General features: G+C 51.3%; 1 protein-coding gene across 1 annotated transcript; it reads right to left on the reverse strand.

Moving 5' to 3' along the window:
• Positions 1-665: 665 nt before the first annotated feature.
• EXOSC10 (exosome component 10) lies at positions 666-21675 on the reverse strand. Its single transcript, XM_059375456.1, has 25 exons — positions 21524-21675; positions 19610-19746; positions 17673-17796; positions 16247-16351; positions 15738-15903; positions 15453-15567; positions 14092-14167; positions 13777-13887; positions 13182-13325; positions 12479-12669; positions 11358-11514; positions 11076-11224; positions 10846-10896; positions 10095-10206; positions 8774-8824; positions 8567-8645; positions 8375-8481; positions 6478-6573; positions 6092-6166; positions 4814-4901; positions 3684-3757; positions 3039-3210; positions 2173-2231; positions 1440-1516; positions 666-808 (listed from the first exon to the last, which is right to left on the reverse strand). The coding sequence occupies exons 1-25, from the start codon at positions 21632-21634 to the stop codon at positions 778-780; spliced, it is 2658 nt and encodes an 885-aa protein (XP_059231439.1). The 5' UTR covers positions 21635-21675; the 3' UTR covers positions 666-777.

The following is a 21675-nucleotide window of genomic DNA, read 5'->3' on the forward strand; positions in this document are numbered from 1 at the left end:
TACAAAAATGGAAATCTAAATGTTCAAAACCGGCAGCGAGCTAGAAGGAAGTTTAGAAGGAGGAACGACAAAAAAAACTTAAAGTGTGAAAAACTGTAGAAACATAAATCCAAGTTTGGAAATGAATCGATACGTGGTACAAAGCCTTGATACCAAGGCGTGGAGTTTCCCTCTCTGTGGCGGGATTACTGATCACGTGGTTTTGCTTGTTTCCTCATTCCACCAATGAATGTGCTATGACTTTTCCAACTGGGGAAAACGACATTAAAATACTTTTCCAATCGGGAAAACGTTAAAGGGAAACAAAGGAGTGAGACAGGAACGGCAGAGACGCCCGGCCCTCCGGAGGTCACGGCTGGCTCTTAAAGCTCCAGCAGCCAATCTTCCCGAGAAGGTCCACGCCATGCGGCCTCAGTGGCGTGACCTGAGGACCCCTGGAAAGGGAGAGTCAGTGCCCCATGGAAGCCTCGTGGAAGCCACCCTTTTCTGAGTCTCCTGTGACTCACACCCTCTCGGGGGTGGTTCTGGGTTCCCCCAGAACTCTCAGTGTCCTCAAAGGCACACTTACCCCCAGATGGCTGAAGCTGAAGCCCGGGCTCCGAGCGAGTTTCTGTCCTCTCCCTGCCAGCCCTGAGGTGGCAGCAAAGAAAAAGTCTGGAATCCGCTTTCTTCCAACAAGAATTATTTTTAATGGTTTAAAAAGGGGTCCGTACAAAAAGCAGCAGCACCACTCGGTGCTTCCAGTCCTCTGGGGAGTTCCAAGGGTCTCCTCCGCCTCTATCTCTTTGGCCAGCTGTGCCTGAAACCCCTGCAGAGACAGACGGCATGAAAGCAGACGAGCCACTTCTCCCCGTCTGGCTGGAGGTTTGCTCTCAGCCGCTTCGCAAAGCACTGCAGACCTCAGGGATGGCCAGCTGGGGCGGCATGGTTCACTCGGGGCCCCTGGAGAACTGAGCGGGGCAGCAGCGTGTTCCCCACACTCTGGCAGACAAGAGGGGGCTGCGGAAGCACTCTGCGGCCCCAGGGTGGCTGTGCTCGCCAAGACCGAAAGGCAGCTTGCCTCGTCAACCAGGCCACACCCTAGGGGTGAGTCCTCTGGTTTTAGGCTCTGGCCTGAGCATGAAGGTTTCATGTTTTTAACAAAAAAATATTCTTAAATGACAAGCCACATTTCCTCACTGATTTTTTTCCTCCCTCATTCCTCAGAAATGGGAAGATCTGGGAAAACTCCGAGTCCGTCGGCTCAGAGGGGCCCCCGGGAAGCTGTACAGTAGCAGGCGGCGAGGGGCGCAGACACAGCTGCTGCGGGGGACGGCCCAGGGCAAGGCCCTCCCTCCTCCCATCTCCGCTGCCCGCCGGGCAGACGGATCCGCTCGAGAGGCTCTCTGAGGCTTTCCAGCTGGGCCCTCTGAGCCCATACGCTGGCCTCCCCCACGTACCTGTCTGACTTTCCGGTTGGAAAGGACATGCTTTTGTTTCCCACCGACTGCTTAAGTTTTTTGGGTGCAACGCATTTCTGAAAAGATAAACAGCCATTTCAGTCGAGGGACAACCTGACCACAGGACACATGCAGGAAACCCCATAGGAGCCCAGCCGGCCCGTCCAAGACTCCAGTACCACTGGTGTGCCTGGTTTTCTGAGAACTGGGCCTTTCTGGGTGCTTCTGAAGGCAAGGCTGTCCGCAGGGGCTACCAACAGAAGAGGAGGGCTCCACACAGGTCTCACCCTCCGGATGCTGAACTTGCAGCCACGCTTGGCTCTGGCTGGCAGCAACACCCACGGGGCAGAGGCAGGCCTGTGCGGGCCCCCGAGGGAGTGTCTCTGGCCTACAGCTCATCCCCATGGCAGCCAACAGCAAACACCCCTTCAAACCACATGCCAGCCCTTCAGCCTCTTTACAAGCTCCTTTTTTATTGCTGGACTAGCTGATGGGTATTGTCTGTACTCGAGGAGAGAGGAGCTGAGGGAAAGGAGAGGCCGAGGGAGACGACTCCCAGCCAGGCCGTCTTCCCAGCAAAGGCAGAGGGAGAAAAAGCCCCATGAGCAGGCGAGAATTCTCCAGATTTTACTGTCTTTTTAATGGTATCTTGTATTTTGCATTTGAATTTGGAACCAAAGCCTAGCTGACATACACAATCCTGTTAGTTTCACATGTCAAGTGTGTTTCTTACCTTGCCGGGCTGGGTCTGCTTATTTGGATCGAACTGGGAAGGTTTTGCTTTGCTGTTTCCTGGAAGGTGAGAGCAGAGAGACCCGTGAGCATGTATGTGAGTCGATGTACCCACAGGGCTGCCCGCAGGGCCGGCGCACAATGTTCAGGAAGGGTGGGCGGTCAGCTCGCCACCCCTGTAGGAGGTTCAGGGACTCGGGCTGACATCAACTCATGTGTCGTGTCCCCAGTGGGAAAGGGTGGCCCCAACACCAGGCTCCTCTCTCACAGACCTAGTCCCAGCTCACGGGCAGGTGGCTAGAGCACTAGCTCCTCTTACATCAAGGCCATCCAGTCTGGTCTCTGTGTGCCCATCAGGAAGTGCCACCGGCAGTCTCTTGGGCCCTGGAGTGACAACCGTGCCCTGCCTTTCCTCTCTTCAAAGGGACATGTTGCCAAGGAGGCCGCTCTGCCGTCAGGAGTGCCATCCACAGCCCCGCCAAGGCAGATGAACTCTCCCCGGCTGAGACCAGAGAGCCCCCCGCCCGGGCTTCAGGTTTCTTCCCAAACTCCTTGCCGTGTTTGTATGTCTGTCTGGGCCCGAGCTACTGTGAGGAAAGATGGAGCCGCTGTTAGAGGGAACGCCACCTTGCACAAGGACCAGTGTGGCCCCGGCGAGGCAGCTGCGCTCAGGGTGGGGGTGGGGTGGACGGGTGGCACCTGACGGCCCCACAATGCCGTCTCCCTGCATGGCTCTCAGAGGGCTTGGGTGACAGTTGTGTCTTTCTCGGGCTTCGTCTGTGCCTAGCTCACACTTTCTTTCCTCCACAGCTTCCTCCCTCCTAACAGGGCCAGACGTTCCTTAAAGGGCACCAGTCCCGGCCTCACCAGCAAAAGCCTTGAAATCTGACTTGCTGTAGTCATAAGGGGTGAAATCTTTTTCTGGTGGATCCGGGTCTTTTGGCTTCTTGGAAGTTTTGAGTCGTTTCTTCTCTTGTTTCTGCTCTGTGGTCCTCGGGTCACTTGTGGTTCGCTCTCTCTTCTTGGCCGCACTCTCCAGCTGTAGAGTGAACACACGGTGGGAAGGATGCACGGGAGCGGACGTGACAGCCAGGCCAGCGGCCCAGGGCCTGCCGCATCCGTGGGCGCGGGGACAGGGAGAGGAGTGCAGGCGGCTGGGAGCCTGGGCGGGGCTAGCGCCAGGTGAGACAAGTTCCTCGGTGGAGAATGATGACATCAGGTCTTTTACTGAAAAGCACAAGAGGCTTGGCTATTAGTGGGCCTCAGGGCCTTGTCTACCACTGGAGTGGGGGGGGGGCGGGGTCTATTTACCATAGATTCATCACAAAGAATCATCTAAGAGGAATTACAATATAAACTTCTTTGAGGGGAAAGGAGGCAGGCACTGACTGACAAGCCAAGGTGGACAGGACAGACGCGGAAGTATTTAATCGGAAGCGCAGGACAAGCCCGCCTGCCATGACCAGGGGCTTCTCTTTTCTCAGATGGGAAAGCAGAAGGGCCGGCACGTACGGCAGCCTGCTGTCGGACAGACACGGCCTGCTCCGCGGTCGCCTGGTACTCCTCCTTGGCCTGGTCCCGCGCGGCTGCAAGAGAGCACGGCCTGTGGAGCTGCGGCCCCAGCAGCCAAGCCTCCCTCCTCACCTGGCGGCCACGGCCATGGCCACGGTCCCAGTCTCCCACGCTGCCCGCGCACCCCGCCCCAGCCCCTGCAGCTCAGGCTCGGAGGTTCTGCTCACACGCAGGCTGACAGCCCACCTGCCCCTCCCCCGACACCCCGAGCCCCGGCAGCCCGTGGGCCGCCGCTCTGAGGGGCCACAACCCAAACATGTCAAAGACCAGAACAAAGCCACTTTCCCAACCAGCTCCTTGTGTGCTCTCACTCTGTCGCTGGCCACCCTCTTTTAGTTGTTCAGGACCAGCCCTTCTGGCCCCTCCGGCTCCCCTGCTCCTCTCTTGTGCCACACACCACTCGTCATCAAGTACCATTGGGGTCACTATGGGGTACGCCGGCTTTGGGCCACTTCTTGCCCCCTCTGCTCCCGTGCTGGCCGAGCCGGTGGCCCTCACCTGGCCTCCCACCCTCGCCCTCTTTGCTGGGCCCTCCACGGTCTTGGAGCGAGCTTTTCTGGTTGGTGCAGGCCACTGCTCTGCTCAGACCCTCCGCAGCTCCCCGGGCCACTCGGAGTACAAGCCACGTCCTTACAACTGTCCTGCTCTCCCCCCGTCAGGCACACTGGCCTCCTGGCCATTCCCCGAGCATGCCCAGACAGCAACCGCCCCCGGGGCCTGGGGCTCGCTGGGCCACCAGTATGGACCACTCTTCCCCTAGAAGCAGCCCGTTTCTGCTCAATGTCACACTCATCCAACCGCCTTCTCTACACCTGGTGGGGAAGCAGCACCCCCTCACCGCGGGAGGGCCAACTGCCGTCAGAAGGGACGGACGCTTATGGGTGCACTGCCCGCGACCCCCGGGAACGGCAGGCTCCACGGGGCGGGGCAGGGCTTTGTTCACGGCCGTACTGGCATTCTGTGGAACAAACAGAAGCTACTGGCATTCTGTGGAACAAACAGAAGCATGTGCGAGGCCGGCTCTTTGGCAGACGCCCCGACGGGCTGAGACACAAGGAGCCGAGGGCTACCTGTTTGCTCCGCCGCCTTCTCCTTGGCCGTTTCTTTAGGCCCTTTGTGCGTCTGCACCTGGCTTGCCAGCTTCCAGCGGTTGCTGATCTATAACGAAAACAAACCAAACGAAAACACTCCAAAACTCAGCCACCGAGGAATGCTTCATTTTTTTAACGAGGGGATGCCGGGCATACTAACCTGGTGACGACGCACATTTCTTAGTCATAAATTCCAAATCTCATGACACACAAAACAGAAATCTCATGCTGGCTTTGTGTATAAAATCCTCATCGAGAAAGACAAAGCACAACTGGGTTCCGGGCCCGGAGCCGGACGCCTTCCTGCCCATCCTCTCTTTCAATCCCTCCCGTAATCCTGGGACAGAGGCATCCTCGTCACCCCCGCTTGGAAATGGGCAATGGGCTCAGAGAAGCTAAATGATCTGTCTGGGGGGACACGGTTAGCAAATGGTGGAGCCGGGCTTCAAGGCAGGACTCCTGGAGTCTGGCGAGCTGCTGTCTGATACCACGTCGGCCTGTGGCGCGAGAACATGTCTCGCTGGTATTGGGCAGAAGCACGTAAGGGACATGTGGCTGAAGGGCCACAACCCGTGAGAAGAGAAGGCAAAACCATCCATCTGACTCCCCATTTCAGAAGACAGCAGGCCGACCACGAGCGACAGGGTACAAGCCCGTCATGGTTCTGGCCTGACCCTCGCTGCCTAATGGAAGAGCGGGGGGGCGAGGGGGGGCAGAGGGAGCCAGGGTCCCCCCAGCCTGTCTGATCAGAGCAGGTCCTCCCTGCAGGAAGGAAGAAGGCTTTTAACAACGAACACGCTGACCCCCGGGAACATCTCATGGGGCTCCAGGGAAAGTGCTTCTTTATTCTTATCCATAATACTGCTAAAATCAAGCCAAACAATAGAAGACAGAGTGTTTTACAATTTAACCTGTCACCTGTGAGAGCCTTAAAGTAATATATTCACATGTGAAAATGCGTCAGGCTGAACACCTAACATCCGGACCCTTTGCTACGTACAAATTAAACTTCAACTAAAAACCAAACACAAAAACCAAAGACCTGTTTCTTAAAAGGTTCCCAAAGGCTTCTGAAAATCAGAAATAAGTCCTAGTCCCTCTCTCCAGAAATGCTTATTTGTATTTATATATAAAGCATTTTTTGTGTTCATTTTCAGGAGCCTCAAGAAGGGTTTAAGACAGAAACCTAGTTCAGATAATTCAGAAGTCCCCTTTCCTCAGAAAGTCACTCGTGGAAAGGGTGACCAATACACTTACTTCGTAGATTTTTGACGACGGATCGAACTTTGCTGCCTGAGAAACGTGAGCGCGGTGTTCAAGGGAAGGCAGGAACTGGAGGAATGGAAGGAAACTGTCATTCGAATGCGCTCAGGCCCTGCACAGGGGTGTTCGGGGGGTTTCATCACGGGAGGTCTGATTCGGAGCATCCGCCTGGCCACCGCTCACCGGCACGCGAGCGAGGTGTCCTTGCTGGGTTCATCTGAGAACACCCCGACTCTACCCCCACCCGGACACCAGGGACAGCTGACACATGCTGGACTCAGGGGCTCCCTCTCCCCAAAGACCATCAGCAGCTTTTCCGGGTGAGAGGCAGAAAGCTCTGCCTCTTCTGTCTGCCCTGAACACTTGCGACGCCTACTTACCATCTTAAATGGATTTTCAAAGGACGCCATTATGTTCTGGGCTTTCTTCTGGGCAACCGTTAATGGGCTCTTTCTAGCTTCTTCAACACTCGGCTCCTGCAGGGATGAAAGTGAGCAGCTTATCCCATCATCGTTCTGCGGCACTGCGAGCGACGGAATGATCGTGACAGCAGTAAGAAGGGGCGCCCGGGTGGCTCAGTCGGTTAGGTGTCTGCCTTCGGCTCTGGTCATGATCCCGGGGTCCTTGGATCGAGTCTCTCTTCCAGCTCTTTGCTCGGCAGGGAGCCTGCTTCTCCCTGTGCCTGCGGCTCCCCCTGCTCCTGTTCTCTCTCTCCCTGACACATAAACAAAATCTTAAAACAAAAAACAAAAACCAGTAGAAACCAGCTAACTCTTTAGGTCTTTCACGCAAACGAGGCACTGTCACACCCTGTGACGGCACCCAGGAGGGCTTTTAAACACACATTTATTGAACCAGTGAATTGAACTGTGTCCTTACAACTTATAAGGTAGGTAGTGTTATTCTCACCATCTTACAGATGAGGAAACTGAGGCACAGAATGCTTAAGTCTTCCAGAGCCTAACAGCAAACAGGGCAGAATGAGGACTCCCACCCAGGTCTGTCGGGCTCTAGAAGTTGAGGTTATAGGGAGACATTCACAAATTAAGAATTATAAACTGTTGTGGGGGCATCAGGGCAATGATGTGACTGCATGTTGTACAAGTGGATTCAGAATGTGTGCTATCCTTCTGCTTCCTCCATGGTGACGGTCCTGCCACACAGAGCACGGGGACACCACTGCCTCTGTCAGCCAGAGTGCGTGCTTCTGGGCTCACGTGGCCTGAAGTTCATGCTCCTTTTTTTAGCTGCCCATTCACCTTGCTTCTTTAAAGCTCCTGGACTTCTCTGCTCACGAATTACTGAAGCAAGACCCAATCTAAATGTCTGTGATGACGTGAAAAAGAAAGTCAGCTCTGAGGTAGTACATTTTGTGGGCGACACGGCGCCTTCCCGGCGCTGGGCCTGCGCTCTGGTGTGAAGGACCGGCTGTGGCCCGTGATCCTGGAAGCTATGGACCCGCCCAGTTCCCCCGTGAACACCTGCTACGCTGGAGACTCATCTTTATCCAAACGAATCGTATGCCTGCTTCTTTCTTCGCAGAAATTATGATTTTTCCCTTTCGCACGTCTGTTGTGTGCACCATTCAGAGTTTTCTCTGCGGGCTTTCCTTTCACGCTGGTCTCTGCAGCGCCCACCCCTCTGGACCAACAACCGCACCCGGGTCCTGCTTTCCCGAAGAGCCTGTAGTTGAAGCCCTGGCAGGAACGAGACACCTGCTGGGCAGGACAGACCGGGTAAGCTCTGTCACAACTGGGTGCGTCGTCTAGCACTACGTGGTCCGGGACTGGACAGAGTCACTGCCTAGCATGGCTCAGCCCCTCTGTGGGGAAGTAAGTTCCCACCCAGTGCTCTCCTACCTTGCTCTCATCAACCACTATGAGGAGAAATGCTTTCTAAGCTGCCTCTTTCCCAGCCCAGGCCCGTGCCAGTGGTGCTGGCGGGTGCTGCAGAGGGACACATGGTCCCTGCAGTTGGGCAGAGCGCTCAGCCCGTGCCTCCCCTGTGGCTGCAGGGGAAGGTCCCGCTTCGGAGGCACTGAGGCCCACGCCATCCTCCCTGCTAGGCATTAGCAAGCGTCCAGATGTCAACCCTTCCTTGGGCGTTTCTCCACATGGAGCTCCACCCACCACCAGCGGAAGCCCGCAGATCTGTCTCCACGCCTGTCCCCACGGCTGCTGTGTGTTACCTCTGGTATGGTCGACACAGCACTCGTGGCAGAAACTCCTGACGGGTCTACACCCAACCCCCTCCCAGCCCATGTTTCCTAGCACTCACGTTAAACAGCGTGATGACGGCAGTAGCAATAAGGCATCTGGTATCTGGCAGGGTCTCCTCTCTTTGGTCGGGGAAGAGGCTTGCCTGTTTCTGTGCTGGCGCAGGCCCTAAAGGGATGAAATCAGTAAGGTCAAAGCCTCATGGAGAGTGCGGAAGGCAGTTTCCAGAATGTTCCAGAGACCTCTACATTACCGTTGCTGGGGATGACAGGGTAGCCATCTGAAGAGGCGTGGGAGCAGTCGTGGGGTCCGAAGAGAACATTCTCCAATCTCTGCAGCAGAAAGCAAGCAATAGCCCTCATGAAGGACTTGCAAGTGTGCGGAAGCTTTCTGCCACGGTGCTGCGGGCTCCCGACTGGTGCCCTCCCCCAGAAGAGAGACGACAGACACAGCACTCTACCTCGGGACCAGGCAGCGGGCCGCTCTTCCGCACGCCAGCTGCAACTTCAGACTGAGGAGGAAAAATAAAGAGCACCTGAGGAACGGCGCCCCAGCTCTGCGGCCACATGTGCCTCCCCCAGCGCGGACTGCGGCCCTTCACCGGATGGGTTTTACGAGAGCCCAGCGATGTTCTTTCGTCCTTCAGCCCATACAGTGCCTGGCACTATTATCACTTTGTGCTCAGTCATAGTTGTTGAATGAAAGAATGAAACCCTTGATCATGACCAGGCACAACGCAGAAGATTTCCAAGAGCCTGAAAGGGCTTCTCCTCTAGGAGAAGGGTTTCTCTCTTTATTTGGCCCCACTGTAGAGCTAACACAAGATTCTTTCTAAAGAAATTTTAACGTGAAGACTGAAATGTATTTATCCTCAGTTTCTTCCTTATCATTCTAAAGGAACTGATTTTAAGTCTTCCTGGATCCACACTCTTTCCAAGAAAATCCCAAATACAATTTACCAATATTACTACTGAGGCAACACAATGAAAAACTGTCCCCCAAATTAAAATCGAATTGGGTGGCTCAGTCAAACATCCGACTCTTGATTCCAGCTCAGGTCATGGTCTCGGGGTCGTGAGATCGAGCCCCATGTTGGACTCCATGCTCAGTGCAAAGTCTGCTTGAGATTCTTTTCCCTCTTCCTCTGCCCTCTCCCCTGATGGTGCACACACGTGTGCTCTCTCTTGAATATAAATAAATGAAATCTTAAAAACAAAAACAAAAATGAGGAGCTTTAGCTTTTGATAATCATAAAGCAGACACGTCGGGACACCTACGTGGCTCAGTTAGTTAAGCGTCTGCCTTTGGCTCAGGTCATGAACTCAGGGTCCCGGGATCAAGCCCTGGTTTGGGCTCCCTGCTTCCCCACTGAGCGGGGAGCCTGCTTCTCCCTTCCTCTCTTTTTGCACCGCCCCCCCAGCTCTCTTTCTCTCAAATAAATAAAATCTTAAAAAAAGGGAGGGGGGCGCCTGGGTGGCTGAGTGGGTTGAGCCTCTGCCTTTGGCTCAGGTCATGATCCTAGGGTCCTAGGATCGAGCTCCGCATCTCTGCTCAGCAGGGAGCCTGCTTCCCTTCATTTCTCTGCCTACCGCTCTGCCTACTTGTGATCTCTGTCAAATTAAAAAAAAAAAAGGAAAGACCTGTCTAGTGGCTTTCCCAAGCCCCATTATTTTCTTGGGATTTTATAGAATGGAGACCAGATCATGTACGGGGGAGATTATGGGGGCCAGAAGACACAACAGGTCCGCTGGCCTGGAACCTTCAGCAGCAAAGCTTCCTACCTTGAGCAAGGGCATCTCCCGGGCCTGCTGGATTAAAAGATGTATCTCATTGAGCTGCTGCCGCACGAGAGGTGGGACAGGGTTACAGCAAGCTATGATGCCTTGAGGTTCCCTGAAGACAAGAAAGCACACACTCAACTCATTATGTAGGGACACAGCTCCCCCACAGGCTTCCAAATGAGAACAGAACGCTACGGCTAGGGTGACGACCTGGGAAACTCTTGCCCAGTGGGGCAGTCTGGGCCTGCGGCCTCCACATGTGTTCTCTGTGGCCCCAAGCTTGCTGCTGGCGCCTCTGGCAGCTCGCCTCGGGCTAACTGGGAGAGCTGGGAGGAGCCCCACAGCTCTGCGGAGCCACAGCACTGCACCAGGCTCAAGGGAAGACAATGCACCTGGGTTCTTTGCTTATCCTCCAGTTAACATCAGAGAGGGCTCAGAACCGTCAGGAGTCTCGGTTTGGAAGCAATGACAGCTGGGAGACTCTGAGACGCTTTCCTCCCTTCCCGGAGGATGCTGGGGGCTCAGACTTGCACTGGATCTCATCTGAGGCAAGACCGCTGAAACGGCTGCAGCTCAGGTCTAGTTCCTGCAGGGCAGCCGGAGGGCACGGATTCTGGACTTGTGAACTTCCTTAGAACACAATCTACTGAGTCAACAGCCTTGAGGTATTAACGATCAGAGAAGCTGATCTGAGGGATAAAATGTCTCTACTGAGAAAGTCAGGACCTCGTTATCAGTTCTTGGAACTCACTTGGGCAGTTCTTCAGCGATCTTCAGCATCATGTGGTTAGGCAGGACGTATCTGGAACAAAACACACAGTGCAATGGCCTTAGAGTCAGCCAGCCAGCCCCGGTAAAGGCTACAGCCTGGGGGAAACCATAACCATCTTCCATGGTGGAGAGAAAAAAGGCATTATTTCCTCGCGACCCAAGCTGCTTGCTCTAGAAAGCGGGTATTAAAAGAGCGTCTGATCCCCTTACCCATAACTTTCATCCTCCCTACGAGCCGTTTTATCCCTCCAGGCAAACAGCAGCTGAAAGGCTGTCAGCTGCTGGGTGTTGAGATGCTTCTTCTGCTTCCTGTACAGTTCAAGATAGGACTCGTCCGTGAAGATGGGCTTGACGAATTTCTGCCAAATATTACAGAATAGTCAAGATCAGTGGGGATCCGAAGGGTGCCCTGGGCTCTGAACGTGCGGCTCTTCTCAGACACACGGGGGACAAAGCGAAGCGCCGGGGCCTGGGTGGAGACAGAGGCCGCACCTTAAGGCAGATGTCCCTGCTGCGCTGCCACACGACCTGCAGCTGCACGGGCTGCTCGTTGCCCCGCTCCCACAGCTCCAGCCGCATTTTATCATAGATGTAAAGCAGGTAATGGGTGTCGTCCCGGGCGTAGTGGAGCATTTCCTCGGGCAGAGGTCTGGGAATGGAAGGAAGGAAATGATTTTGCGGCTCGCCCCTAGAAGCGGCCACGTCACCTGCCCGCTCTGTGCGGCCGAGGACTCTGGGTGCCTCTGATTATCACAGCCAATACTATAATTATATCCCTAGTCCTGAAATCTTAATGGGACAAGCCTTTGTCTTCACAGCTGGGGAGAAAGGGCAGCAGGGTTACAATGCAGTTGAAAAGAGGGGCCCTGCCATCCTGAGTTTGAATCTTAGCTCCGCACACCTGTCCTTGGACCAGTCACGTAAGCTCACTTTCCTCCCTAGTGAAGTGAAAGGCTGCTGTGGGGACCACCGTGCACAGCACCCTGGGAGCTCTCGTGCAGTGCTCGGCACAGGACAATGGCTAAATGACAGGGAGTGGCTTTCAGACTTTGTCAGTTTTCATCTTCAGTCTGGGCTTTACCAGATTCTCTTTAGAAATTCGGAAATGCTGAACTGGAGGGAAGCCGAGTGCCTTCTTCAGACAACAGCTACAACCTCAGGGAGGAAGCCTGACAGCAATCCAGCAGAGCCCAGACTCCAGAAAGTGCGGCAGGACCCCGCCACCACGCTCTCACACCACAGTTCCCATGCGCTATAAGGTGCAATCACTTACGTCCCTCAGAATTCCCTTGAAGCTCTGGGAGATCATCACCACCCCCCCACACACACACACCCCCTTCCCTACCAGGAAGTTTCAAACGAGACACTGGCAGGGACACAGATACTGACATGGCACGCCTCTTCCAACCACTATCTCTGTGAAGCGTGGGAGCCCAACACGTGCTCCACGTGGTTGCCCTAAACCTTCTAGTCAGGCTTCTGCTGCTGCCCACAGCTGCAGGACAGACCAGCGCCAGGCAAGCCAAGGTGCCACCATGGTCACCACCCGCACGTGGGTCTGTGTGGCCAAGAGGCTCAGAGCAGCCACCCGCCCGTGCTTGTCAGGCACACACCGTATTCTCCAGTCGGCCAGCTGGTACTGCTTGTTCGACTCCACACCGCAGTAGAGTTTCAGGAGGTGGTCCAGGGAGTGCCGGCCCAGGTTCAGGAGGCGTGCTGCCTGATGGGTATCAAACATATTCACTACGTACAAGCCGAAGTCTTTCTGGAGCCATTCAATGTCTGAGTCAGCACCGTGGAAGACCTGGAAACACAAGCAGTCGTGAGCCACCATGCGTTCAAGGCCACTTGTGCTCTGGAATGAGCCTAGCCTCTAGGTTATTATGACGCTGGAATCAGAAGCCAGAAGGAAGGTTAAGATGAGTTCAGTTTTAAAAGCTTCTTTTTCTTTGGACCAACGGCCTCACGGGCTCCTAACTGCACACTCTTAAAGTCTGAAATGGCTTCCAGCCAGTGATTCTGAGAAAGCAGCTCTCTTAGCTTCAAGGGTGGTCATTAAGTGCAAAGGATCCTGATGGCGCAGGCTCGCTGCAGTCGTCAGGAACATGACGGAACGTCCCTCGGGGTGGCAACGAGCCACAGTTTAAGCTGCTCTAATTGGGGCTTAGAAACAAAAGTGGTTTAGTGCGTGGGGCCGGGATGTAGATCACAACGATTTCTCCCAACCTCACCAGGTCTCTGTTGACATAATGGAACAGTAAACCGAACAGCACTTAAATCCTGGGCTCAAAGGCAAGAGCTACAGGAGGGGCTGACCTTGACGATGGCAGGGTCTGTGAGGCTCTCGTTGAGAATGTACATGTCGCTGCGAAGCTCCAGCGTGTCCACGATGAAGTCTTCTGTTCGGGTGGAGATCTGCATTAGGCAGGTCAGCCCCAAGAAGCTCCTGTACGAGTGGTGCTAACTCCCGGAGAGAGGGGAGAACAGGGAAAATGGATCACACCAGGCTTGCCTTGACTGATTTTGGGAGGGCAGCTATAAAAGCAGCTCTACGACTGATCGGTTTTTGCCAAACAACAGCAACAGCAGCAAAAAACCAAACCCAGATCTGTTCATCTTTTTATTTTTTTATTTTAATTTTTTTTTAAGATTTTTATTTTTTTATTTGACACAGAGAGAGAGCTCACAAGTAGGCAGAAAGACAGGCAGAGAGAGAGGGGGAAGGAAGCAGGCTCCCTGCCAAGCAGAGAGCCCAAGGACCCTGAGATCATGACCTGAGCTGAAGGCAGAGGCTTTAACCCACTGAGTCACCCAGGCGCCTCCAGATCTATTACTCTTAATTTTATACTCCTCAGGTAGGGAGTAACTCCTAGAAAATGTAGAATTTCACTCCACATCATTCACAACTTACCTCTAAGTCTACCGCGAATTCTTGGCAAGTCAAGAGCTTTTCATTGAGTTCCACCAGCTCATCCAGGGAGGACACGAAATGGCAGGGCGTCTCCGCCACAGGCCTGTATAACTGGGGCACAGAAGCACAGGCAGAAAAAGAGAGGAATGTTCAGAATCACCCTTCACTAGAGCATAAAATGCATCAGGAGCTCAAGAGATGAACTGACATTGCAACCTTTTACTGTAAAGTCACTTAAGAAAAGCCCGAATTGTGTTGATTTGGTTTTTCCTGGGTTCCTCAGAGAGTGTCCGTGAACGAGGTCTAGGTGCTAACCTGAGGCTGTGGCTTTTGCAGGACTGAATCCGGTGGAGTGAAGTGATCCAGCTCATACTGATAAGGATGTGCAAACCTGAAAAAGTGAAAACAAAAAGAAAAATCCTTTTGCTGAATTCCATGGTTCAAGGAAAAACAACTGCTTTAATCCAACGTGTGAAAACAAATGAGCAGAAGCCATTGTGAAAATAATTTATCGCCATAAAAAGTACCATGATTTTAATAATTCAAGGGCATCCAAAAACAGAAAAAAAAATCAGGTCCAACTGGTTCACCCTTAACAACATGATCACTAGAGATCTACCCTTCTGTAAGGACGTGAGCTCTTATTTCCAAACGCTGCACAGCTGCCACTGCGGAGGATACAAAAACGTACAACAGGGGCGCCTGGGTGGCTCAGTCGGTTAAGCCTCTGCCTTCAGCTCAGGTCATGATCCTGGGATCAAGCCCTGCGTCGGGCTCTCTGCTCAGCGGGGAGCCTGCTTCCCCCTCGCCGCTCCGCCTGCTACTCTGCCTACTTGTGATCTCTCTCTCTCTCTCTGTCAAATAAATAAAAATCTTAAAAAAAAAAAAAAAAAAAAGTATAACGTGCAGTTCCCTGTGGTCTGGCAAACAGACCTGTGAGGTCAGAGAGGATGGGGCCCATATCACAGTTGGTCAGATGCCAAATGCTCTCTGTTTTTTTTTCCTCTATCATCTACTTGCATAAAAATCCCAAGTCTGTGAGTTCATTGAGGGCAGGACTGCCTCTCATCACCTCTGTTTCTTTAGCACTTGGCCTGTGGCCTCGCAGTGCAGAGCGAGGCCTGAAGGAATGCTGCCCAGCCAGACTGTGGCTACATGTGAGAAAAAGACCAATGCTAGCCGAGTTCTTACCACCTGCTTCCTTCATGCAAGGTCTATTTGTATTTGTCTATTTTAAGCAGGTTTTTTTTTTTTTTACAGATGCTTATGCTGCCAGTGAAAAACGCCTTTTCTTTGCTGAATTGACTAGGGGTCCCTACCTCACGGTTTGGGGTCCCCACCTGCTAAGAAAGGCAGAATAGCAGGGAAGAAGGACCGTTTAAGGACACCTGGGGTTTCAGGCTCTGGCTGTGTGGGAAGGCAACACGGCACCCCTTGTTTTTTCTTTACATCTGGACTGGGGGGGCCAGAGCGACCGCTCCCTCTCAGGGCTGCCATGAGTGAGGGTTACCCGGGATGCTGCCCAGGCAGGTCCTCTGTGAACACAAACAGGAGGTTTTACCGATCGGCTGTTAGGATAAGGATAACAATCACCCATTCCTCACATTCTTTGTTACACTGATTATTTTACAAACATGAAACTGAGGGAGAAGGTAGAAAGTTCAACAAATGCTTACATGTCCTGCTCCACCTGCTGGGTTCTCTGCTGATGGATGAAATCCGCCAGCGCAGGGGGAACGTCCAGGTCTTCCGGCCGGTCCTGCGGGCGCTCCCTCCTTTCTTTAGAGAGTGCTGGAGACCCAAGCAGAGACAACGCCGCCATCACAAAGAGGTGAACACACTCACAGCTTGCCTAGTTACAGAGCAGGTCGGTGGCTCCTTTTGAAGAAAAGAAGGCGGGCGGGAGACATCTTCCCCCCTCCTGAGGCAGACATGTTCCCCTTTCCTTTCGCATGCCTTACCCTGAGGCAGGGGTTTCTGAGCATTGGGCTTGATGAAGATCTTGGGAAGAAACGGAGTGTTGGAGTTGTCGACCTTCTCTCGGAATTTAAGCTGAGGCCGGACGATGTTTTTTGCGTGAAGCAACCGGAAAGTTTCAGATTTTGTTTTTTTGCTATACTCTCCTGCCTGTGGTAACAAATACAAAGACTTTTAAACACAGCCACTGGATGAATTAGAGAAGTAAATTCCAAAAAAGGAAAAAAAGAAAGAAAAGAAAAAAAAAGAAAAGTAAATACCCATTTGTCAATGGGAATGCCCTTCTGAGCGCGTTCACGGAAGAATGTGCGTGTGCGTGCGAGAGGTTGTGGGGGGCAAAGGAGACAAGAGGTCATCGGGTTGTGAGAACAAGTTAGGCAATGGCCAGTGCTGCATCCAATAAATCAGAAGAGAAATGCAGAACAGGATGGGCAAAGGCCCTATTATAAAGCAGATCCTTGAAGCTCTAGCTGATTGGCAAAGAAGCCCTCACCTTCCGGTTCCAGCTGGACACTATCGTTTTGGGAACCTGCAATCCTGCCGGGAGGACCGGCTGTTGATTCTTATTCACACCTGATGCTTCATCCAGTAAAATACCCTAAGGGCAGAGGATGTCATAGGTTAGCATCTTCCTCTAAGGATTAATAGGTTAATTACCTAAAATTCTTAAGAAACAGATTCAGAGAATTACGTGTGAGAACATATATATACAAGGGAGCCATCCCAAGTAATTAAAGCATTATTTGCTCAAAGACAGAGCTGTAACTGGCCACTCCCCACGCTCGATCAAATCCCTTTACTGCTCTCAGTTGGACTGAAAATTAAAAAAATGATTCAACAGTGGGATGTGGCCCACAGAAAGAATATAAAAGACCCTAGATTGCACCTATTAAACATAGAACGATGGTACTCGGACAGTGAAGGGGATTCTAATCTACTCTTCAATCGAAGCAGGGGTGCGGTGTCAGTTTGGGAATCCAGGTGACAAAGAGTAGCATGGTAGGACTTGAAATCATAAAATACGAGAAACTGCTGAAAGACCTGTGGGCATTTAGATTATGGAGAGATGACTTCAAGGACAGGAGACCGAGACTGAAACATCTGCAGGACTGTCACATGGTTGACGGTTAGTTTTGTTTGGATCATCTCTATGTTTTTCTGTAATGCTCTGCTGTAGAATTAGGTCTAAGTAGACAGTCAGCTAGATTATACGATACACATCTCCTTCCAATCATGCGAGTCAGGCTGTTTAGCAGATTGTAGATAACAGTTTAAAAAAAGGGGCGGGGGGCTAAATTTTGGTTGGGCTCTGCACCCAGAAGCCTCTTCTTTTGCAATACAAATAGGGATTTGCAAATCTGGAACGCAGATTTGTAATAGGCCTCCACTGAGTGGTGATAGGTTGAAGTCATATATTTGAAGACAACTGTGTTATCTTTGGGAAAAAAAGCCAATTGTCAGAAAGGGAATGTTGTTGGAATAAGAAATGCTATGCTTTTCATTTCCTCAGATGCTGGAGTTTCTTTTTACATTTTAATAATACAAAAAGTTCTTCATTTGTTAACTATCTTTTTTTTTTTTTTAAGATTTTTATTTTTAAGTAATCTCTATGCCCTATGTTGGGGCTCAAACTCACAACCCCAAGAATAAATGTCACCTGCTCTTCCAACAGAGCTGGCCAAGAAGCCCCATTTGTTAATTATCTTAAGAGTAATGTGATGGGGCACCTGGGTAGCTCAGTCGATTAAGAACCTGCCTTCGGCTCAGGTCATGATCCCAGGGTCCTGGGATTGAGCCCTGCAATGGGCTCCCTGCTCAGCGGGGAGTTTGCTGTTCCCCCTGCTGTGCTCTCTCGCTCTGTCAAATTTAAAAAAAAAAAAAAAAAAATCTAAGAAAAAAAAAGAGTAAGTAACACTCACCACTCTTTCCAGAATGACATCATTGGTATCAACTAGTAAATCAAACTTGTCCTCCAACTCCGTCACTTTACTTCGGTCCTTAATGTTGCTTCGACACCCATGGTACTGCATTACCCTACTCATACTAGGAAGGACAGGAAAACCAAGGTTACTTTGTAAGCTTGTATTCATTTGTTCCCAATCTGGGAGAAAGCTTGAAAGCCTTGGCTCAGAGTGTTTATATATATACATATATATATATACATATATATATATATACACATATACATATATGAATATACATATATTCATATATATATATGGGTTTTTTTTAAGATTTTATTTGTTTTAGAGACACAGAGAAAGAGAGAGAGAGCGTGTGCGCACAATAATGAGGGTGAAGGTTAGAAGAGGAGGGAGAGAGAGAGAATCTGAGGCAGATTCCTTGCTGCACGACACAGGGCTTGAGCTCATGACCCAGAGATCATGACCTGAGCTGAAACCAAGAATCGGAGGCTTAACTGATTGAGACATCCAGGGGCAACCCCTCCCCAATACTTTTTTGATTAAACTAGTGTAAGGGCCTATTTAGCCAGAGCAGCATTCTGACCCTGCCCTGCCCCCTTCAGGGAACTTACTTAAAAACAAGTCCCGGAAACCAGTCCCAGGTAATAAAGCCTAAATACAAAGGTGGGTCAGGCCAGGTGGAGGTATCCAATCGGTGGGGATGCATACTGTCTCCTAGCTACCAAGGAGTATGGGCCTCGCCCTTTGGGCGCCAATTCTGACCAAGGTGATAGGTTAGTTCAAGTATCTACTATAGGGTAAATTGTAATTCAATTGGTCACTTATGTGTGACCTAGCAGGACTGTGCAGCTTTCTCTGTGTGTTTTACAATCTCATTGGCCACCTGTGCGTGGCCAGGCCCAACCACATGGCCTTTGCCCTTAAAAGCTAGTCTGTAAAGAAGAGAGAGGTTGCCTCTTTGCAAGAGACGGCCCTGGCCGATCAGTTTGATTCTCGATGCTTGGCGTGAAATAAAGCTTTGCTTGACCTTCACTTTGCATCAGTCTCGCTCCTTTGACCATGGACCCAACAGTAGTAAAACCTGCACCCTTATAGCAGAAACACTGCTATTTGTGCGGTTTGGGGCAATCTCCTAAATCTCACTAAGACTCCCTCTCCTCATCTGTTAGTTAAAGGGTTGGAAGAAATAACCTCAAAGCTTTCTTTAAATTCTAAAAAATGTATCATACTATGTAAACAATATACTTGCCTTCATAGCTTTATCATGAAATCTAAAACAGATGCTCTAACTCTGTCATGCAACAGTTAAACAAAATCACTGTGTACTATGTTCATACACTTATTAAAAAGGTAATAACCACAGCGCTGCAAACTGTGTGATAGAATCCTGGATCTAGGCTTTTAAGTCCCACCTTAATTCAGAAAGATTCACTGTCTACGTATAGGTGCATAAGTCAATATATTTTTTAAAAGTTAAACTCAAAATTTACCAAATAACATTTCCCTGAACAAAATCCATTGTCTCTTTTAGAGATTTTTTTAAAAAGTAATTTACACTCAAAATGGGGCTCAAACACACAACCCCTAGATCAAGAGTCACATGCTCTACCTATTGACCCAGCCAGACTCTCATTTTTATATTTTATAGCTTTTCCTTTTTTTTTTAAATTTACTTATTTATTTGAGAGAGACAGAGACAGAGAGAGAGAAAGAGAAGCAGTACGTGGAGCCTAAGGGTTCAGTCTCACAACCCTGAGATCATGACCTGAACTGAATTAATAATCAGATGCTTAATCAACTGAGCCACCCAGGAGCCCTTAGAGCTCTTTACAGCACAGAAAAATAGTTAAGAAAAAACTAATTTTAGGAAAAACTACCTATTTCTCTTTATTTATTTCTCTCAACATGAGAAAATCCTATATAGTACTTACCACTGAAGCAACCTGTCTCCCTGTGTTTCACAAAATGCCTGGAAGCCAGGAAAACTTCGGTAGAAATCATACTCATCGCCAAACTGTGGTAGGCCCCCAGATGCCTTGGTGACTGCCACTACTGACCCGAGAGCAAACTGTCAAAAACCAGAAAAAACAAGCATGTTTCAAATATGGATCCCCATTCACTCCGCAACTCACTTTTCTCAAGCCACAAGGCACCTGCGTGGCTTGTGGCTTGGTGGGTTAAGCCTCTGCCTTCGGCTTGGGTCATGGTCCCGGGGTCCTAGGATGGAGCCCTACATTGGGCTCTCTGCTCAGCAGGGAGCCTGCTTCCTTCCTCTCTCTCTCTGCCTACTTGTGATCTCTGTCTGTCAAATAAATAAATAAAACATTTAAAAAAATCTGCTATATATAATACATTGTGCTAGATGGTGTATTTCATATATTCAACAAACATTCATTTAATGCTGATTTTACCCCAGGCTCTGAGGATACAACAGTGAACACAGACCAAGTTTTGGAGCCTACCTTCTTGTGTGAGTGGGGAGAGAGAGAACAAACGCATATATGATAAATATTCAAAACGGCCTGGGTCTGAATGTTGGCTCTGCTACCTATTAACTGTGATCCTGGGTTAAGTTATTTATCTGGATCTTAGTTTCCTTCTCCAAAAAACAGGCATAATAAAAGCGACCACCCCATAGAGTTGTGAGGATTAAATGAACCAATAAAATCACACTGGGTGGTGCCTGGTGAGCACATTAGTGCTATTATTATTACTGTTCAAATTCGGTTCCATGAGCTTCTACAAGAATTCACTTCTGTGTTTTCATGTGGGCAACATCTAAAACAGAAGAACACTCTAGATCCTTTGCTGACCAAATTATAATGGCCACTGCCCACAACGGGACTTGTGTCTGTTTCCGTTAGTGCCAAGTAGTTCTCTATTTTAACTGTTGTGTGGTAATGAGAAAAAAAGTCTCAAGTGGCTGTCCTAAAGAAATGATGGTCGGGCATGTGAAGGCCAAATGACATCACTGAGAGCTGTGTAATGAGTGTTTTCCAGGGGGAGACCAGAGAGAAAGGAGGTGGGAACTTGCGTCATGGTGGGGGACACATGGTAGCCGGTGAGCAGGTCCATGACCAAATCAGGACCATGGCTAGTGGTCCGGGAACTACCCCAGCCAGAGCCAAACAAATGAATAATGACAGGGACTAATGATGACCCACTTAACTGAGTGGAGTTTGGGGGAAGACACAATGCAAACTTACAATTTATGTTAGTTTTCTGGTTTTGTAACAGCTATGCATCAGCTGTTTAAACCTAGTTTTGTTTGTTCATATAAAGAACATTACACAGTCCCCTCAGTGTTCCTTCGAGGAGGCACTGATAAACGGCCCTAGAGGAGGCCAGCTCGGTGGCCGCTGTAACAGGTGACATTAAACCCAGGGTCTGGGATTATGCAGGACTGCACCACAGACGAGGAAAAGGGGATCATCTTGGCCGCGGGAGCGGAGGACGCCGACTGGTGTGGCCTACAGCAGCCGAGGCCCTTCGGAGAGGTGATTAGGTGGCTCAGACCTGGGCCGGGACGAGGTCGCGAGGGCTGGGGCATCAGGGTGACAAGGAAGCCCTTCCCACGACGCGGACACGGCTCTCCACACTCCACGCAGTTGCATGGACTCAAATGTGGGAACGAAGGCCCTGGGAAGCGGGGCGGCCCTCAGTGTCCGCGTGCGATCTCCGCCGCGGAGGGGAAGTGGCCGGCGGGGGGAGCGGCCCCTCGACCCCCGCCCCGGGCTCCGCAGCGGGGCGCGCGCGACCCGCTGGGCGGCCGCCGAGAGGGCCCGGACCCGCCTCCGGCCGAACGCGGGCTGCTCCCGGTGCCTCCGGAGGCCCTGCGAACTCACCTTCACGAAGCTGTCCGCGTCCGGGAAGCCCGGCAGCACCATTTCCCCGTCGGGGTTGGCGGCGCTCGTGGCAGTCGGGGCCTTCGGCTCTCGGGGGCTGGGAGGCGCCATTTTTCCCGGCCTGCACGGCTCTTCTCGCGAGAGTGCCTCAG

This window comes from Mustela nigripes, chromosome 14 (assembly GCF_022355385.1).
Source record: "Mustela nigripes isolate SB6536 chromosome 14, MUSNIG.SB6536, whole genome shotgun sequence".
In the NCBI taxonomy this organism is placed as follows: Eukaryota; Metazoa; Chordata; class Mammalia; order Carnivora; family Mustelidae; genus Mustela; species Mustela nigripes.